Source organism: Stenella coeruleoalba (genome assembly GCF_951394435.1).
Source record: "Stenella coeruleoalba genome assembly, chromosome: 3".
In the NCBI taxonomy this organism is placed as follows: domain Eukaryota; kingdom Metazoa; phylum Chordata; class Mammalia; order Artiodactyla; family Delphinidae; genus Stenella; species Stenella coeruleoalba.
In genome coordinates this window covers 58,512,728-58,529,046 of record NC_137148.1, presented here as the reverse complement: position 1 = coordinate 58,529,046, position 16,319 = coordinate 58,512,728, and the positions used below count along the sequence as shown (strand labels likewise).

At 40.1% G+C, this 16,319-nt stretch overlaps 2 protein-coding genes across 6 annotated transcripts in view; one reads left to right on the top strand and one right to left on the bottom strand.

Moving 5' to 3' along the window:
• The window catches only part of GFM2 (GTP dependent ribosome recycling factor mitochondrial 2), a 46,481-nt gene extending 33,814 nt beyond the window's left edge, over positions 1–12,667 (top strand). For all 3 annotated transcript variants that reach the window (XM_079916433.1, XM_079916434.1, XM_079916435.1), the window contains 4 exons: positions 5,973–6,152; positions 7,537–7,652; positions 11,748–11,930; positions 12,376–12,667. In XM_079916433.1, coding sequence (XP_079772559.1) covers positions 5,973–6,152; positions 7,537–7,652; positions 11,748–11,930; positions 12,376–12,504 — 608 coding nt within the window. In that variant the 3' untranslated portion in view covers positions 12,505–12,667. The remainder of the gene's footprint in view (positions 1–5,972; positions 6,153–7,536; positions 7,653–11,747; positions 11,931–12,375) is intronic.
• A 144-nt stretch (positions 12,668–12,811) lies between these two features.
• Positions 12,812–16,319, bottom strand: part of HEXB (hexosaminidase subunit beta) — a 42,664-nt gene continuing 39,156 nt past the window's right edge. For all 3 annotated transcript variants that reach the window (XM_079916444.1, XM_079916445.1, XM_079916446.1), the window contains 5 exons: positions 15,472–15,544; positions 14,510–14,684; positions 13,531–13,621; positions 13,274–13,378; positions 12,812–12,980 (listed from right to left, as the gene is read on the bottom strand). In XM_079916444.1, coding sequence (XP_079772570.1) covers positions 12,923–12,980; positions 13,274–13,378; positions 13,531–13,621; positions 14,510–14,684; positions 15,472–15,544 — 502 coding nt within the window. In that variant the 3' untranslated portion in view covers positions 12,812–12,922. The remainder of the gene's footprint in view (positions 12,981–13,273; positions 13,379–13,530; positions 13,622–14,509; positions 14,685–15,471; positions 15,545–16,319) is intronic.

Here is a 16,319-nt window from a genome sequence, read left to right as displayed (position 1 = left end):
GGAGAAATCTGTGGTAATGTCTAACCTAGAACTTGAGGGCCACATCCTCATGGAAGTAATGAGGAAAATCTTGTCCATAAAAGAAGAGGACAAGGAAACTTGTCTGACTGACTGTGGGGCAAAGAGGCAAAATTTCTGAGAATTTGTAACTGTAGGCTTCTGATAGCATTTTCAGCCTAAATTCATAGAACCAGTGTGACCTGAAAAACTCCAAACAGAGAAGAATTTAGTGTAAAGTGCTTATGGATTGGTAATATACCAAGGAACCTGGAGAAAACAAATGTAGGGCCTCTTTAGATAAATGTATCCTCAATCCAGGCCTCAAAGAAAATCCCACAAAGGAATATGAACTCACAATTTAAAAAAATTTTTTTTAATAAATTTACCTATTTATTTATTTTTAGCTCTGTTGGGTCTTCGTTGCTGCGTGCGGGCTTTCTCTAGTTGCAGCGAGTGGGGGCTACTCTTCGTTGCAGTGCGCGGGCTTCTCATTGCTGTGGCTTCTCTTTGTTGCGGAGCATGGGCTCTAGGTGCATGAGCTTCAGTAGTTGTGGCACGTGGGCTCAGTAGTTGTGGCTTGAGGACTCAGTAGTTGTGGCTCGAGGGCTCAGTAGTTGTGGCACACGGGCTTAGTTGCTCCGCAGCATGTGGGATCTTCCCTGACCAGGGCTTGAACCCATGTCCCCTGCATTGGCAAGCGGATTCTTACCCCCACTGCCACCTGGGAAGCCCCCGCGCAAAAAAAAATATATATATATATATTTATTTATTTATTTATTTTTAATCATAAAACCTTGAGCAAAGGCACAAGGAGCAAAAAAGGCAGCAGAAACAATAAACATCGTAGGCAGACCAGCAAAGGCTTCTGATACTAGAGTTATCATATGCTGAGTATAAAATAAGTATTATTTTTGAAGAAATAAGAAAGGGGATAGAAAGTATTAGTTAGAAATAGGAGACTATCAAAAATAAGCAAGCAACAGAACATCATGTTATCTGAGAAAGAAAGGAAATGCTCAAAAAAATAATGGGGATGTGTCATAAGGACACAGGAACCAACCCGAAGAGGCTCCACTGGCTAAATCTGGGTTAATTTGAACTCCAAAATAATTACGAACAATAATCATAGACCACTGAGAAAAAGTTGGAACTCATGAGTCCATACTGATGATAGATCAACAAGAAGAGACTCTTCTTCCTTACACTGAAGTGCCAAATGCTGACTGTTAGATGTTGAGGAGGAGGGCTGGAATAAGAAATCGTCATCTTGTAATATGGTGAATGCTTAATATTGAGTACATTGTTGAGCAGCATATTTGCATGGTCTTCAAGCATCTCGCTCTAGATTGCTTATTAGTTACAAGGTGAAAATTAGTAACCAGATGCTGCAGCAATCAGACCACACCCTGACTGGACAGTCAGATCACTAATGATCACGTCACTGAGGAGGAGCAGATTACATTTGTGTACATCTAGAAAATTATCAAAATGTACAGACATTAAAGAAGACCTAAGTTAAATGGAAAACCATACTATTCATAGATAAGAAGACTAAATATCATGAACATACCAGTTCTACCCAAAGAACTGTATCAGACATTAATACTTATTATAAAGCCATAGTCATTATGACACAAATCAAGCTAAGAATAGACAAATATACCAGTGGAACAAACCAGAAAGCCTAGAAACAGACTCATACCTATGTGGAAATTGGATTTACGTCAGTGATATTGCAGCTCAGTGAGAAAGGGTGGACTGATATTCAATAAAGGGGCCTGGGATAATTATTCATATGGAAAAAGATTTAGATTCCTACCTCATACTGTATACAAAAGTCAATTCCAGGTGAATTTAAAAGCCTAAATATGAAAGAAAAGTTGGAAATCTCTCTTTGAGCACAAAAGAATAAAGAGAATAAATGCTAATATATGCAAAAAAGAAAAAAAAACCCAAAACTTTATGAAAGGGAAACCTTCGAATTTTTGGAAGACAATATAGAATTGTTTTACTAACCAGATAAGGTTGAAACTATGAACTAAAAGATTACTAAAGTTGGTATTATTGAAATTAAGAATTTATTCAAATATACTATAAAGAAAGCAAAAAGACAAGCCAAAAGCTGAGAGAAGATATTTGCCTCATATAAAACTGACAGGTTAGTATCCAGAATATATATAAAGAACTTCAAAAGATCACTAAAAACATGATAACCAACCAAGTAGAAAAGTGAGCAAAAAAGATTGAACAGACGTTTCACAAAAGAGGATACCCCAAAGGCCTGTGAACATAAAAGATTCTCAATCTCAGTAATGATTAGGATCATGCAAGTTAAAAGGACAAGATGGCATTTTATACCAACAAAATTGGCAAGAATGCAAATCTGACAATGCCAAGTGTTGGTGAGATGTTTTATGGAAAGTTGCAATGGAAAGTTTTACAAAAACTTCAGGTGGGAGTGTAAATTATATAACCACTATGAAAACAGTTTGGCAACTTTCTTATGAAGTTGACAATGTGCAGACCTTACTACTCAGCAGTTCCACTAGTAGGTATATGCCCTAGAGAAAATCTTACACATGTACATTGAGAGACAGATACAAGAACCTTCATAATAGCATTGTAATAAAACAAAACTTTAGGTGAAAAAAATCCAAATATTTGTGGACATAGTGGATAAATTGTACTCTGTTCATATAGCAGAATACTATATAACAGTGAAAAAGAATGTACTACATCACCAGGTGTCAGCCCAGATGACGCACAAATGTGAACCAAAAAAAGCAGGTTGCTGAATACATGCAGTATAATAACATATTCAGAACAAAGCAGAAGTAAACTATATTGTTTAGGGATACCTGCGTCTGTGATACAACTCTAAAGAAAATCATATGAATGTTTAAATACAACATCATGATAGTGGTTGTTTCTTCAGAAGGCTTCTAGGTTACTGGTAATGTTCTGTTTCTTTAGTAGTATTAGGTTTCATGAATGTTCATTTTGTTTTTAGGTTATGAATGTTCATTTTGTTTTTAGGTTATGCATGTATTTTTAAGTATAAAATATTTCATAATATAAAAGTTAGTTTTATATTTCATAATATAAAAGGAATTATGAAGAGGAATTATAGAGCATAATTAGTTCTTGGTTTTGAACTTGGGCCATGAGTCACTGTGTTCCATGGTTACTCACATAAATACAACATAGTTTTGTCTTAGTAAAATCTTGGAGATTGGTGATGTTGCCGAAAGCTCAACTTCTCTGTATACTGGTGCCAAGTCAAATCTCAGAGACACAGTTTTGGGTGAAGTAGAAAAGGAGAGCCTTATTACTTTGCCAGGCAAAGGGGGACACAGCAGGCTCCTGCCTCGAAAAACTGTATCCCAACCTGGGAGGATTTGATGAGGGTTTTGTAACAGTGGTTCAAAGGTGGGGTCTCTGACAACATCAGGGTGTACACAGGGCTTTCACTTCCTTCGTCTCATTTCAGGTGGTCTCCTAATCTTGAGGAGCTTCTCTGGTCCCTTTAATCTTGCCAAAGGTGGTTTCTTGGCTGCTTCCTCCCTTGATTAGCAACTGTTCGAATCTGCCCTTTGGAACTAAGGAAAGTCATGGAGGCTGGAGTCTTGCCTTCAAGAAATGGGGGACAAAAGGGCCTCCATGCCTCGGAGCCCCACAGGGCCCCACTCGGTTTCACTGACAGCTATTGGTTGTTAGCTAATGAGGGAGTCTATTTTCATTTTTACAAATAGATAACTAGTTTTGGGGGAAGAGTCATAAACATTAAATGTTGGGCTGGCCAAAAAGTTCATTCGGGGAACTTCCTTGGTGGTGCAAGTGGATAAGACTCTGTACTCCCAATGCAGGGGACCCAGGTTTGATCCCTGGTCAGGGAGCTAGATCCCACGTGCATGCCACAACTAAGAGTTTGCATGCCACAACTAAGGAACCGGTGAGCCGCAGCTAAGGAGCCTGCCTGCCACAACTAAGACCCAGTGCAACCAAATAAATATTAAAAAAAAAAAAAAAAAGTTCGTTGGGTTTTTCCATACCAGCTTATGGAAAAACCCAAACGAACTTTTTGGCCAAGCCCAATACATAAAATATTGCTGGAAGAGTGTATGAAATTTAAGTTTGTTGGTTGGCAGGGTGAAGCCTTTTAATTTTCATTAGATAACCGTTTGTACTGTCTTACTTTTAAATAAAAATTTTTTATTTAGAAGAATATCAGTCACATAAGAAATGTTTAAAAGTGTAATCTGCATAACAAAATTTGTGCGATCACCTGCCTCAACACACCCTAACACTGAAGTAATTTTTGTTTTTTTTTTAAATTTTTTGGCTGTGCTAGGTCTTCATTGCTGCACGCGGGCTTTCTCTAGTTGTGGCTAGCAGGGGCTACTCTTCATTGTGGTGCACAGGCTTCTCATTGCAGTGGCTTCTCTTGTTGCGGAACACGGGCTCTAGGCATGCAGGCTTCAGTAGTTGCAGCACATGGGCTCAGTAGTTGAGGCACGTGGGCCCTAGAATGCAAGGGCTTCAGTAGTTGTGGAGCATGGGCTCAGTAGTTATGGCTCACGGGCTCTAGAGCGCAGGCTCAGTAGTTGTGGCACACAGGCTTAGTGCTCCACGGCATGTAGGATCTTCCCAGACTATGGATCGAACCCGTGTCCCGTGTTGGCAGGTGGATTCTTTTTTTTTAACATCTTTATTGGAGTATAATTGCTTTACAATGGCATGTTAGTTTCTGCTTTAAAACATAGTGAATCAGCTATACATATACATATATCCCCATATCTCCTCCCTCTTGCATCTCCCTCCCACTCTCCCTATCCCAACCCTCTAGGTGGTCACAAAGCACTGAGCTAATCTCCCTGTGCTATGCGCTGCTTTCCCACTAGCTATCTGTTTTACATTTGGTAGTATTTATAAGTCCATGACACTCTCTCACTTCGTCGTAGCTTACCCTTCCCCCTCCCCGTGTCCTCAAGTCCATTCTCTATGTCTGCGTCTTTATTCCTCTCCTGCCCCTAGGTTCTTCAGAACCATTTTATTTTTTTTAGATTCCATATATATGTGTTAGCATACGGTATTTGTTTTTCTCTTTCTGACTTACTTCACTCTGTATGACAGTCTCTAGGTCCATCCACCTCACTACAAATAACTCAATTGCATTTCTTTTTATGGCTGAGTAATATTCCATTGTATATATGTGGGCAGGCAGATTTTTAACCACTGTACCACCAGGGAAGTCCTAAAGCAATATTAATAGGTGATTCAGAGCAGGGTTTTTTTTTTTTTTTTTTTTTGGGCGGTACACGGGCCTCTCACTGTTGTGGCCTCTCCTGTTGCGGAGCACAGGCTCCGGATACGCAGGCCCAGCGACCATGGCTCATGGGCCCAGCCGCTCCGTGGCATGTGGGATCCTCCCGGACCGGGACACGAACCCATGTCTCCTGCATCGGCAGGCAGACTCTCAACCACTGTGCCACCAGGGAAGCCCCAGAGCAGGTTTTTAATGTTGGTAAACACAGAAGCAGATGCTTCCTTTTTTTTTTTTAATTAATTTATTTTTTGCTGCATCTGGTCTTAGTTGCGGCACGCCGGGATATTTTGTTGTGCCATGCGGGCTCCAGAGTGTGTGGGCTCTGTAGTTGCAGCACATGGGCTTGGGTTTAGTTGCCCCAACACATGTGGGATCTTAGTTCCCCGACCAAGGATCGAACACGCATCCCCTGCATCGGAAGGTGGATTCTTAACCACTGGACAACCAGGAAAGTCCCAGCAGATGCTTTCTTGGTAGAACTGTTTACTCTGACATTTTTATACTGTATTTAGTGTCATTGTTGATATTTTCTTCCGCTTTACCTTCCATGAGACCTTGAACTTGCTGACTGTAATTTTGCTAGTTGTGGTACCTTGACATCTTTCTGGAACAAATCTCTGAGGTACTATATTCGATTTGTTTACAGATACCTTAGATAGAACTTTAGGAGACAGACGGCATCTTGTGACTGTAGAACTGGAAGCAAAATCACTGGAAACATCATCTCTTCTGCCAGTCATCGAGTATGCAGCAAGTGTTGCCCAAGACCTTTCTCAGGCCTCACGAGAGGCCATTGAAAATGGCCTTCACAGTGCGTGCCTCCAAGGTAAGGTACTCCAATCAGAGTACGCATTAGTATCACACTCAACGATTTAATCCCTCCTGATATTAGAAATTGTTTCATTCTTCTCTTCTAACTTTGATGGTGTTTTCTCCCTATCTCTTCCCATCACGCATATGTCATACCTTTATAGTTGTCCCACAGCCTTGGATATTGTTGTTTTTTTTTTTTCCAGTCTTTTGTTCACTTTGCTTTTCAGTTTTGGAGGTTTCTACTGATATATTTTCTAACTCAGACTGTTTGCTCAGCTGTGTCCCATCTAAGACCATCAGTGGGCTTCTTCCTTTCTGTTACAGTGTTTTTCATCTGAAGCATTTCTTTTTGGTTCTTTCTTAGGACTTCTGTCTCTCTGCTGTCATGCCCATCTGTTCTTGCATGCCCTTTACTTTACCTATTTAAGCCCTTAGCATATTAGTCATAGTTGTTTATATTCTTAGTCTGATCATTCAGTGTCCCTGCCACATCTGGTTCTGATGCTTGCTCTCTGTATTCAAATTCAAATTGTGCTTTTTGCCTTTCAATATGCCTTATAAGTTTTTTTTCTTTTATTTTTTATATAGCAGGTTCTTATTAGTTATGTTTTATACATATTAGTGCATATATGTCAATCCCAATCTCCCAATTCATCCCATAATTTTTTCTTGATAGCCAGAAGTGAGGTACTGGGTAAGGGACTGCTATAAACCGGCCTTTAGTAATGTGGTGGTGAGGTAAAGGGGAGGGGAAGCATCTGTAGTCCCAAGATTAGGTCTGTCTTCTAGTCAGCCTGTACCTTTGGACTCAGAGCTGCACAAGTGTTTCTCAGTTTTTTTCACCCCCCTTAGGTGGGACAGGATGGCTAGAGTAGACTGGATTGGGTACTTCCCTCAAGTCCGTTAGTCTCTGATTTTGCTCTAATTAACTAGTTTCCCGTGAGGGCAGGCCTTGTTAAGAATAGAGTGCCTTGGAGTATTTCAGAATGGATTCTTTTCCCCTCCCCCTGAATCTCTGATATTTACTGTGAGAACCTGCTTGAGCTCACAGAATTATGCCCCTCTCCATCCCCAAGACTGGGCCCCCCTGGAGTTTTTAACTCTGACTTGGCCACACCGAGCCTCAAGCAGTTCATCAATTACAGATCAGGTGTGACTGCCCGCACTCACCTGTCTCCCCAGTCTTGGGGACAGTGGTTTGCCCTTTGTCCTCCCATCTCTTACCAATTCAATAAGAATTGTTGCTTTTTACTTATTATTTACAACAAAGTGATGACTTCAAAGCTCCTTTACATGCAGAACTGGAAACTAGAAGTTCTCTGCCTATCTCTTTACACATTTCATTTACCCCTCACTGTAATACTGAGTCCTAATAAAATCTTTTCCCCCTTACCTAGGACCATTGCTTGGATCCCCAGTTCAAGATGTAGCAATTACTTTACATTCATTGGTAATTCATCCCGGTACCTCCACAGCTATGATTTCTGCCTGTGTCTCAAGATGCCTACAAAAGGTATAGAAGTGTCCTAATCCTTTTTGCTTTAAGGTGACTCTCTGGACAGTAGTAAACCACTAGTCCACAGACAGCTGTGCTCGCAGTGCCTGACCTTGTGTCTTTGTATCCTGAGCCTTATAGTCAAGAGTTTTTACCATGGAGAATCTTTGATTTCTTAATCATCAGGGTTTTATTCAAAAGAGGATCTAAGAAATTACTGTTTGACACAGATAGTTATTAAATATCCTCTGATTTTGGCAAAGAGGCAAGTTTTTTTAAGTGGTGTCTCTGCTTTCCCCATCCCAGATACACAGCCATAAGAGGCAAGCTTGGTAGATTTGAGTAAAAGACATATCTGGGGTCAGCTTGGCCCGAAATGGATTATAATCTAAAGGACATTGAAGGTCTAATATTGGTTCCAATGTTGGAGTTCATGTTTGTTCTAATAAGATTAATCAAGGATCACTGAAATCAGATAAGTCCTGTTGAATAACAGATCAAATAAGCATTTTTCCTTCTCAGAGCATAAAGCAGTCTGGTCTTCTGTGTTTACCTGGGGATATGTCCTTGAGTGCCTTGCCCCAGTAATCTACCAGAGCTGGATGAACCCCCAAGGGCCTTAGTGTGCTGAATGCTGATTCCATGCATTCTTCTCAGTATGGGAATACTATAGTTTTGTTGGTGACTGATTTTGCATTAAAACGCTTGCCTTTATAATCATTTTCTAATGTTTTGGACTGTGGTTGAGACCTGATTTTCTGTAGTCTTATTTGAATCCATAATTATAAAGTTAAATACCCTAAGCCCCTGACTTAGGAAGGCTGAACTTTAATGGCTCCTTCAGATAAGTTCAAATTCATACTTCTTAAAAAGTTTTTGAAAACAAAAAGTTTTTGATTAAAAAGAAAAAACACTACACTTTCAAAAATAAAATTGTTTAAATATTGTTTGCCTAAGCATATAGTTAGAAATATTACCTGTAAAGTGGTCATGATTAAATTGTTGAGAACATTTACCTTCCAGTAATTCTTAGTTTTTCCTGATATTGGTTTTAGTTTTGAAATAATGGTAACCTGAAAGATGATACGTTTCTAAATTAACCCCAAGCCCCAGTATATGGACAAGATCATAGTAGAGAACAAGAATTAACTTTATGGGGCTTACACTTAACCTTTTAATTCATTACTTTAAATACTACTAATGGAAATACTGTGGCCCTTGTTAAACTTCATCTAGTGGGGAAGCTCCTTCTCTCTGCTATGAGAAGTCAATGACGCTTCATATATTTATTGAGCCACTGGTGGTGTGCTTATAGTGCACCAGGCACTGAGAGGGGCACAAATAGGATGCATACATTTTTCTTGACCTAAAGGAGCTTATGATTTAGAAGGGAAATAAATAGCCAAATAGCCAGAATATTAGATAGAATGGACTGAGATCCATGAAAGCTGAGACGTGGGGAATTGGGGCAGGGTTCTTGGAAAGAAGTTTATGTTGCCGAAACTCAGCCTCTTCACCGGTGCCGAACAGAAACGCGGAGACAGGGTTTTGGGTGAAGTAGAAGAGAGTAGCTTTTATTGCTTTGCCAGGCAAAGGGGGCCACAGAGGGCTAACGCCCTCAAGACTGTGTGATCCACCCTGGAGGGGTTATGAGGAGTTTTATAGTGTTCAAGGAGCAGGGGTGTGATCAGCTCGTGGACAATTCTGGGATTGGTTGGCATCAAGGTGAAGTTTCAAGCATCATCAATCAGCCTTCTGGTTTCAACCAGTCTAGGGTCTGTGTGCTTGTGGTCAGCAGTTTTCCTCTGGCAGGGGTCTGCTTCCTGTACAAACAACTTAGGAATGTGTGGCAGGCCTTTGTATCTTTCAGGGAACTGGGAGTTCGGTGATTCTGCCATGTGGCAGCATTACAGTCTAAATTGTTACCAGTTCCCTAGCCCAACAGCTGTTCTTTGTTTCTGCATCTTCACATTTCCCAATCATTAACTCTTGAGTCAGCATTTTATTTCAAAACACAACAGGGGCTTGTACATGGTTTCATTAATTGTTGAGCTGTGGTGTTTTGGAAGATTTGGGCACAGTGGGCAGCATTCCAGACAAGGGGAGATTAAAGAAGGCAGGGCCAGGCTTTAGAGAAACCTTTAAAAACTACATCTAGAAGTTTGAGATTTGTTTTGAGAACAGTGGTGAATAATTTAAAGTTTTTGAAGAGAGTATAATCCTTAGAATACAGAAGGGACTGGAGTAGGGAAAAGAGTCTAGGACAGGGAATGGACTAGGTCTGAACCAGGATACCAGCAACAGGAGTGGAAATCTTACAGCTTACTTGTGGAAAAAGGGAAATCAAAGATGCGTGTCCTGGTGAACTGAAGAGTAGTGATGCCATCAACAGAAAGAGGAAAAAGCAGACAGGAGTGTTTGGAAAAGAAAATGATGAGTTCCGTTTGGGGCATATTGGGTTGCTATAAGATATTTAGACACTATCCCAGAGCAGACCAGTGGAGTACAAGGCTGGAGCACTCAGACCATGGCTTGGATAAAGTTTAGAATTTTTGAGGAAGCTACGTAGAAGCTGTTCTTGATGCTCTGTAACTAGGCAGTGTTGCCAGGGAAAAGGCTGTGAAAAGAAAAGAGGACTAAGGACAGACCCACAAGCACAGTACTTCCTGTTCAGTTACATAGAACTCAGTCCTTTCCTTAGTTGTAGCATTTTTTTCTCTTTAATTTTTAACCTTTTCCCACTCCATTATGTTGTTCTAAAAGACATTGCGTGAAGTGGCACAAAGCTTTTGGTAAGAATTGCAAAAATACAGAGGATATATTTAGTTGTTTGCTGTTGACTCATTATTTTTTAGTAATGTTTTCATTCAAAGACTATTACTTTTTCTATAGTTGAGTTGTTTCGGTTGATAGTGATTTTAAAGGCTTAATCTGCTGTGAAGAACTGAGATGATGTTTTTACTCTATATGTGTGCTATGTTTTTTGAAATTTCTGTGATAAAGAGAATATACTGCTGGCCATTTTTCATGATCGTGAAAGTAGGGGAGGCAGGGGTGGGGGGGAGGGAGGAGGTGGTGAGGTATCGGGGACAGAAGAGCATTACTTGACAATATAGGCGAAGATACTGCCTGGTCCTAAGTGAGTGGTGGCAGGTGAGCAGAGAGAGGACCAGCCATAGCCAAATAAAGGTGAGGGGTACATTCCAGAGCCCTGGCTCTTCTATCTGGTTTCCGCTGCTAAGTCTAAGTTTATTACAACTGAGGAAGTTGTAATAAAGACCAAAGCACACTGCTCATCCCACCTGACAACCAAACAAAGGCTTAGAATTTATAGGAAATTGTTATTTTTTAACTCTGGCAGGCTGGAGAAGTAAGTGAGTTAGCTTTTAAAATCAAACCCATCAATAGTTAGGGTGCTCGCAAACGCCCTCCAAAATTCGTTTAGCAATTGGCCTGATGGAATGATGCTCTAAAGACAGCGTCTGACTAGGGGACCCCAGTAAGTCTTTATACCTCTGCTTTCGTCCACTTCCTATTTGCCCTATGCTGTTTTAGCTTTTTATAGTTTCCGTGCTCTTTCCTTTCCACGTGCTTATTCTTCTTGGCCTTTGTTATCTGTTCAGAATTTTAGATTTCAGTCTGTTTCAAATAGAAGAGAATGTGTTTCTACTAACTTACTTACTGTGTTTTTAGCTCTCTCCTTTATTTCCCTCCTGCTTGCCTTGACTTGTAGCATGGACTATAACTATAGGTATCAAAAACAAAAGAAGAGGTTTAAATATGAAGAAATAAGTCTTTGAAGGGGGAAAACCATTTTGTTTCCCTCTGTCTCTGGGCACATGTTCACAGGTACTCTACATAATGAGATTTTGCCAAGCATTCCCTTGCAACACACCATACAAGAGGTCTCGGACATGCTACTGTCATGCATGTACAAGCAAATATTGAAATTTTGGACTTCTTATAGAGTGTTAAAGCAGGCTTATGTCTCTTTGCTAGAGGCTCTAGGCTAAGATTATGAACAGTATTTAAATTTTTATGAGTCTTCCCTTCATAACAGAAATTTGCTCTGCAGTTTAAGGAAGAGGAGTTAATGTTCTTTCATTTCTTTAGGCTCTGAAGAAAGCTGATAAGCAAATTTTGGAGCCCCTGATGAATCTTGAGGTTACAGTGACTAGAGATTACCTCAGTCCTGTCCTAGCAGATCTAGCACAAAGAAGAGGGAACATTCAGGAAATCCAGACTCGTCAGGACAACAAAGTTGTTATTGGATTTGTTCCCTTAGCAGAAATTATGGTAGGTACTTTGTGACTAAATGTACACATACTTTACGTAAATTGCTGGAGAAATCCAGGGGATTATGGCAGCATGGGGGCGGAGGGGTATCCCTTTCCACTCCTCTACAGAGGTTGAGGTGTGCTGTACCAAAATGTGTCACCAGCCACCAGCCTGAATGACCATTTTTCCATCCCAAGCACTTATCTTACTTCTGTTGCCGGCTTTGAGGCAAGTTTCATTCTCCTCCCCACCAGCCTCTCCTGCTAGGACAGGCACCTGAGTGCCAGCAGAGCCTTTTTTACCATTTGGGACCAAGGAATACTTCTGAAGCATACCCACACTACTGGTTTTCTGTCATCCACAATACTTACCAAATTTTTCCTGATAATGGTCAAAGGTTCTGCAGGAAGAGACTTGAGGCTTAACTTTGCAGAGATAACTGACTTAAAATTATTTTAATTAGGGTTATTCAACTGTGCTTCGAACGTTAACATCAGGCTCAGCTACCTTTGCCTTAGAGCTGTCTAATTATCAAGCCATGAATCCTCAAGACCAAAGTACACTGCTCAGCCAGAGAAGTGGCTCGTCCTAAGTCCTTGGAGAGAAACTCAGGAGTACCTACCTACTTCATTTTCCGTAAGAACAACTGAAAAGGTAGAACGTGAAACAGTGGCACTTGGTGCTGCCCATTCTATTTTATAGAATGAGAAATGTGCTTTGATGTTGAAGGTTAATGCACCTGAATTGTATTGTGTATCTATTACTGTCGGTAGTCAAGATTCAGTCTTTTGGAATATACTGAGTGATAGATATCACGAGGTTTTTGGTTGGCTGATTTTAAGCTGCGCTCACAGGAAAGATGTCAGTCTTCTATGTATAACGTATAAGTAAGATGGAGGTTCAATCAATAAAAAGATTTTATTCAAAAACATGATTTTTAAAATCAAGCTGATCGTGGTACAGATGACTGTGGGCATTTTCCCCTATTTTTCTTTTGTTTCAGTTCATTTTTACATTCTGTCCTCGTCACAATATCCAGTAAAGACAGGTTCTGCAGCTATTCCTCGTCTGTACGACAGGTAAAGTACAAACAAAAGATGTTTTAGATTGATATAACTCATCTCCATCTTAAGGAACTTTTAAGGAACTTAACAGCTCAAATCAGAATCATTAAACCATACCACTAATTATTGAAAAAAGAGATTCATAGTGGAGTTCTAAGTTACAGCAAAATTTAATAAAACAGTTTAAAGTCCAAGCATATCTTCTCCTTATAGGTACTGGAAATAGTTCCCAATTCCTCCTAATTAAATCACAGCCTCTTAGGTGACATACATTTTTGAAAAATAAACCTGTCTTACCTGAGCATTCTGCAGCGGTGAACTGTTAGTCTCCTGTAGGCATCCTCTAGGCCTCTGACGTCTTTGTGACTCCAGAGTCTCTCACCAACAGCACTTGCTCGAGGCCTAAAATTTAAACCACATGTGCCCCAATGTACTTTTCTATTTTCTTAAATAAGCAAACCACATGCTTGGGGAAGTTCCTAGTGGTTTCCAACTTGGGTACAGAAGGAAAACTCAGGCACCTTAATTCAAATGTTATCACTTAAATTCCATACCATAATCTTGGAGTAAGGTTAGTTGCATCCACATACTCTCCCCATAGACAAGCTTCTCCACCAATGACAAGTTTTTTCTGTTCCTGAGAACCTAGATTAAAATCATTGATGTAAGTTAGGTAGTTGCAACTTGAGGCCTATATACAGAGGCAATGCTGATTTCTATTGTTATCTTAGGGCAGCATTTCTCTCCTGTTAATCAGGACCTTGGGAGATGTTCATGGCTGTGGCACAAAAAAAGGTGGCCAACTTTATTGCCATGGCTGACCCCATGGTTCACACAGTATTTGTTAGCATATGTTAACTAATGTAGTAGTTAGGCAGTCTGGTAGTAAAGATACCATTTTATTATTAAAGAGACTATCTATAGTAATTATGACTTTTTGATTCTCAGAAAATGCTTTTTAGAGATTTTTAGAGAAACAGTTATGTCAATTCCTAATAGACCTACAGTTTTGAAACTCTTAAAGAGCAAAATACTATTCCTCAAAGGAAATTTTATATTAAAGTCTGGTGTACAAAAATGGACAAAGTAGAACTGTTTTTAATGAAGGGGGTTTGAGAGTCTGAAGCCCCACCACTCAGACATGCCCACCCCCAAGGATGCCTCCTCCTCAGAACCTGGAAGCCACTGAACAGGACGGGATCCCTGCTTAGGTGTCTTGCATTGGAGAGGCAGCTCAGAGTAGGAGATACAAGGTTAATGCAGTCAGGCATCTTTAAATGCATAGTGATAACAAGTCTTATCAGTGAAAATGGAGAGCAAAATCTAAGGGAATCTACTTTGAAGTTCTTTCATTTAGGGAAGAATGTGGTTTCTTTCATATTGTAGTTGATCTGTTTAAGTACACACAAACAAAATCAAGGGTCAAACATAAAAGGGAGGATAGTTGGTAGATGCTACCTAGGTAAGGATTCCCTGGAGGGAGGGTAGGGAAAAAAACCTAACAAATCAAGTAACGATGGTTGCTTCACTTACCCTCAAAACTAAGAGGGTCCACGGCATAGTATTTTTTCCAGTCTTGTCCATAACTGATCCAGTCTAAGTACCAAGGAGCAGAAAGGATCACAGGGAAGCCAGCTTCTGTAACTTTACTTTGTTCCTGAGTATAGTCCTCCACTTTCCACACCTGAATTACTGTGCCTGGCGTGAGCTATTAAAGTCACAAATCACAATATATATTATTAGGTCTCGCAACTACAGTAGATGAAATTAAAAGTCCAAGGCATTGTAGCGAAGAAAATAACTTTTAAGATCCTTGAAAAAAGCAGCATTTTCTTTTTTCCCCTTTCTCCTTAGAATTAATAGCAAATGCTATTTGTTGTAGGGACTTAGAAGTTTCATCAACCTTAAGGTTGGATATTTAACCTTTGTCTACATATGATACCATATAGGTGCAATGAATTAAAGGTTTTCATCCCATTTCTACCACACTATTGTACTTACTTTGGAACTCTGAGGATGCCACCAACCCTTCTGGAAAGATAATACTAGTATCTGGACTTGCAAATTCTCAGTTGCCCCCAAAGGAAAATAAAGAATTCTGAGTATGTCAGAGAGAAACGCCATTTAAAATAGAAAGTGTACATTGACAATTTTACTTAAAACTCTCTTAACAGCAGTAAAGACTTATTTATCTGTTTGTTCTGCCCTTCTGAATAAAGGAACGGTCTTCAGAGTACTTCAATTTGTGATTAAAAATGAGATGGCGGGGGAGGAGGGGAGATGGGGGAGATGAGGAGGTGGCGGCGCTGAAGAATGAAGTAAATGGAAGAAATCAGATCAGTACCATTATCATTGGTCTCAGTGTTACAGCTCAAATGGAAAGGTAAACTCGTTTCCCCAGCATTACAGGGAAGCTTCATTAGGGTTCCTTCCATCCAAGGAAGTATTAAGTCTCTCATATTATCAAAACCAAATGCAGTCTTAATACTTCTCACCTTGCTTGCATCATCAAAAACTTCTTGCCAGACTATGGAGCTCTTGTTAATGGCTGAAATCATATCCAAAACCCTACCATTGAAAAAAATTACAGTTATTTCAGATCACAAGCTTACCAATATGTGTAAAGAATGCACATTTTTATCCCAAGAACTCCCAACACTGAGAGGTGCCTCTCAGTATAGCACAGCTTTATAGCAGAACTAGCTAAAGCTGGGTGGTGACCCATGTGGTTCCTTCTTTCTAGCACGTGGCTCAGAACCTGACACAGCAGAGGGGTTCAACAGTCAATTGCAGAATGAATGAGCTAAGCATACCCCAAAGAAAGGAAGATGGGACAACTCCTAGGGAAGTGTATAAACAGCAACCTTTGTAATTTCATGGGTATCTTAGAATAAAAGAAACTAGCCTGTGACATCACCTAAATAACTTCCAACAGTGTCGACAATCAATTCACAAATATTTCCTGATGTTCAGACAATGGCAGGTGCTCTGCAGGATAAAAAAATTAGCCTGTATTACACAAAAAGCTGAACAGGAAAAGGCTAGAATCTGGGCTTGCTCAATGCAGGAGTTGGCAAGCTATAGCCTGCAGCCTATTTTTGTATGGCTCTTGAGCTGAGAATGGTTTTTACACTTGTAAAGCATTGTTTAAAAAAATAAGAGTATGCACAAAAAAAAGAGTATGCAACCACATGTGCCCGACGAAATCTCTCATATTTACTGTCTGGCCCTTCAGAGAACAAGTTTACTGCTCCCTAGCATAGAGCAGCACTATCTGCTAGAACTTGATGCAGTGATGGAAATGTTCTATATATGCACTTTCCAGCATGGTAGCCACTAGCCT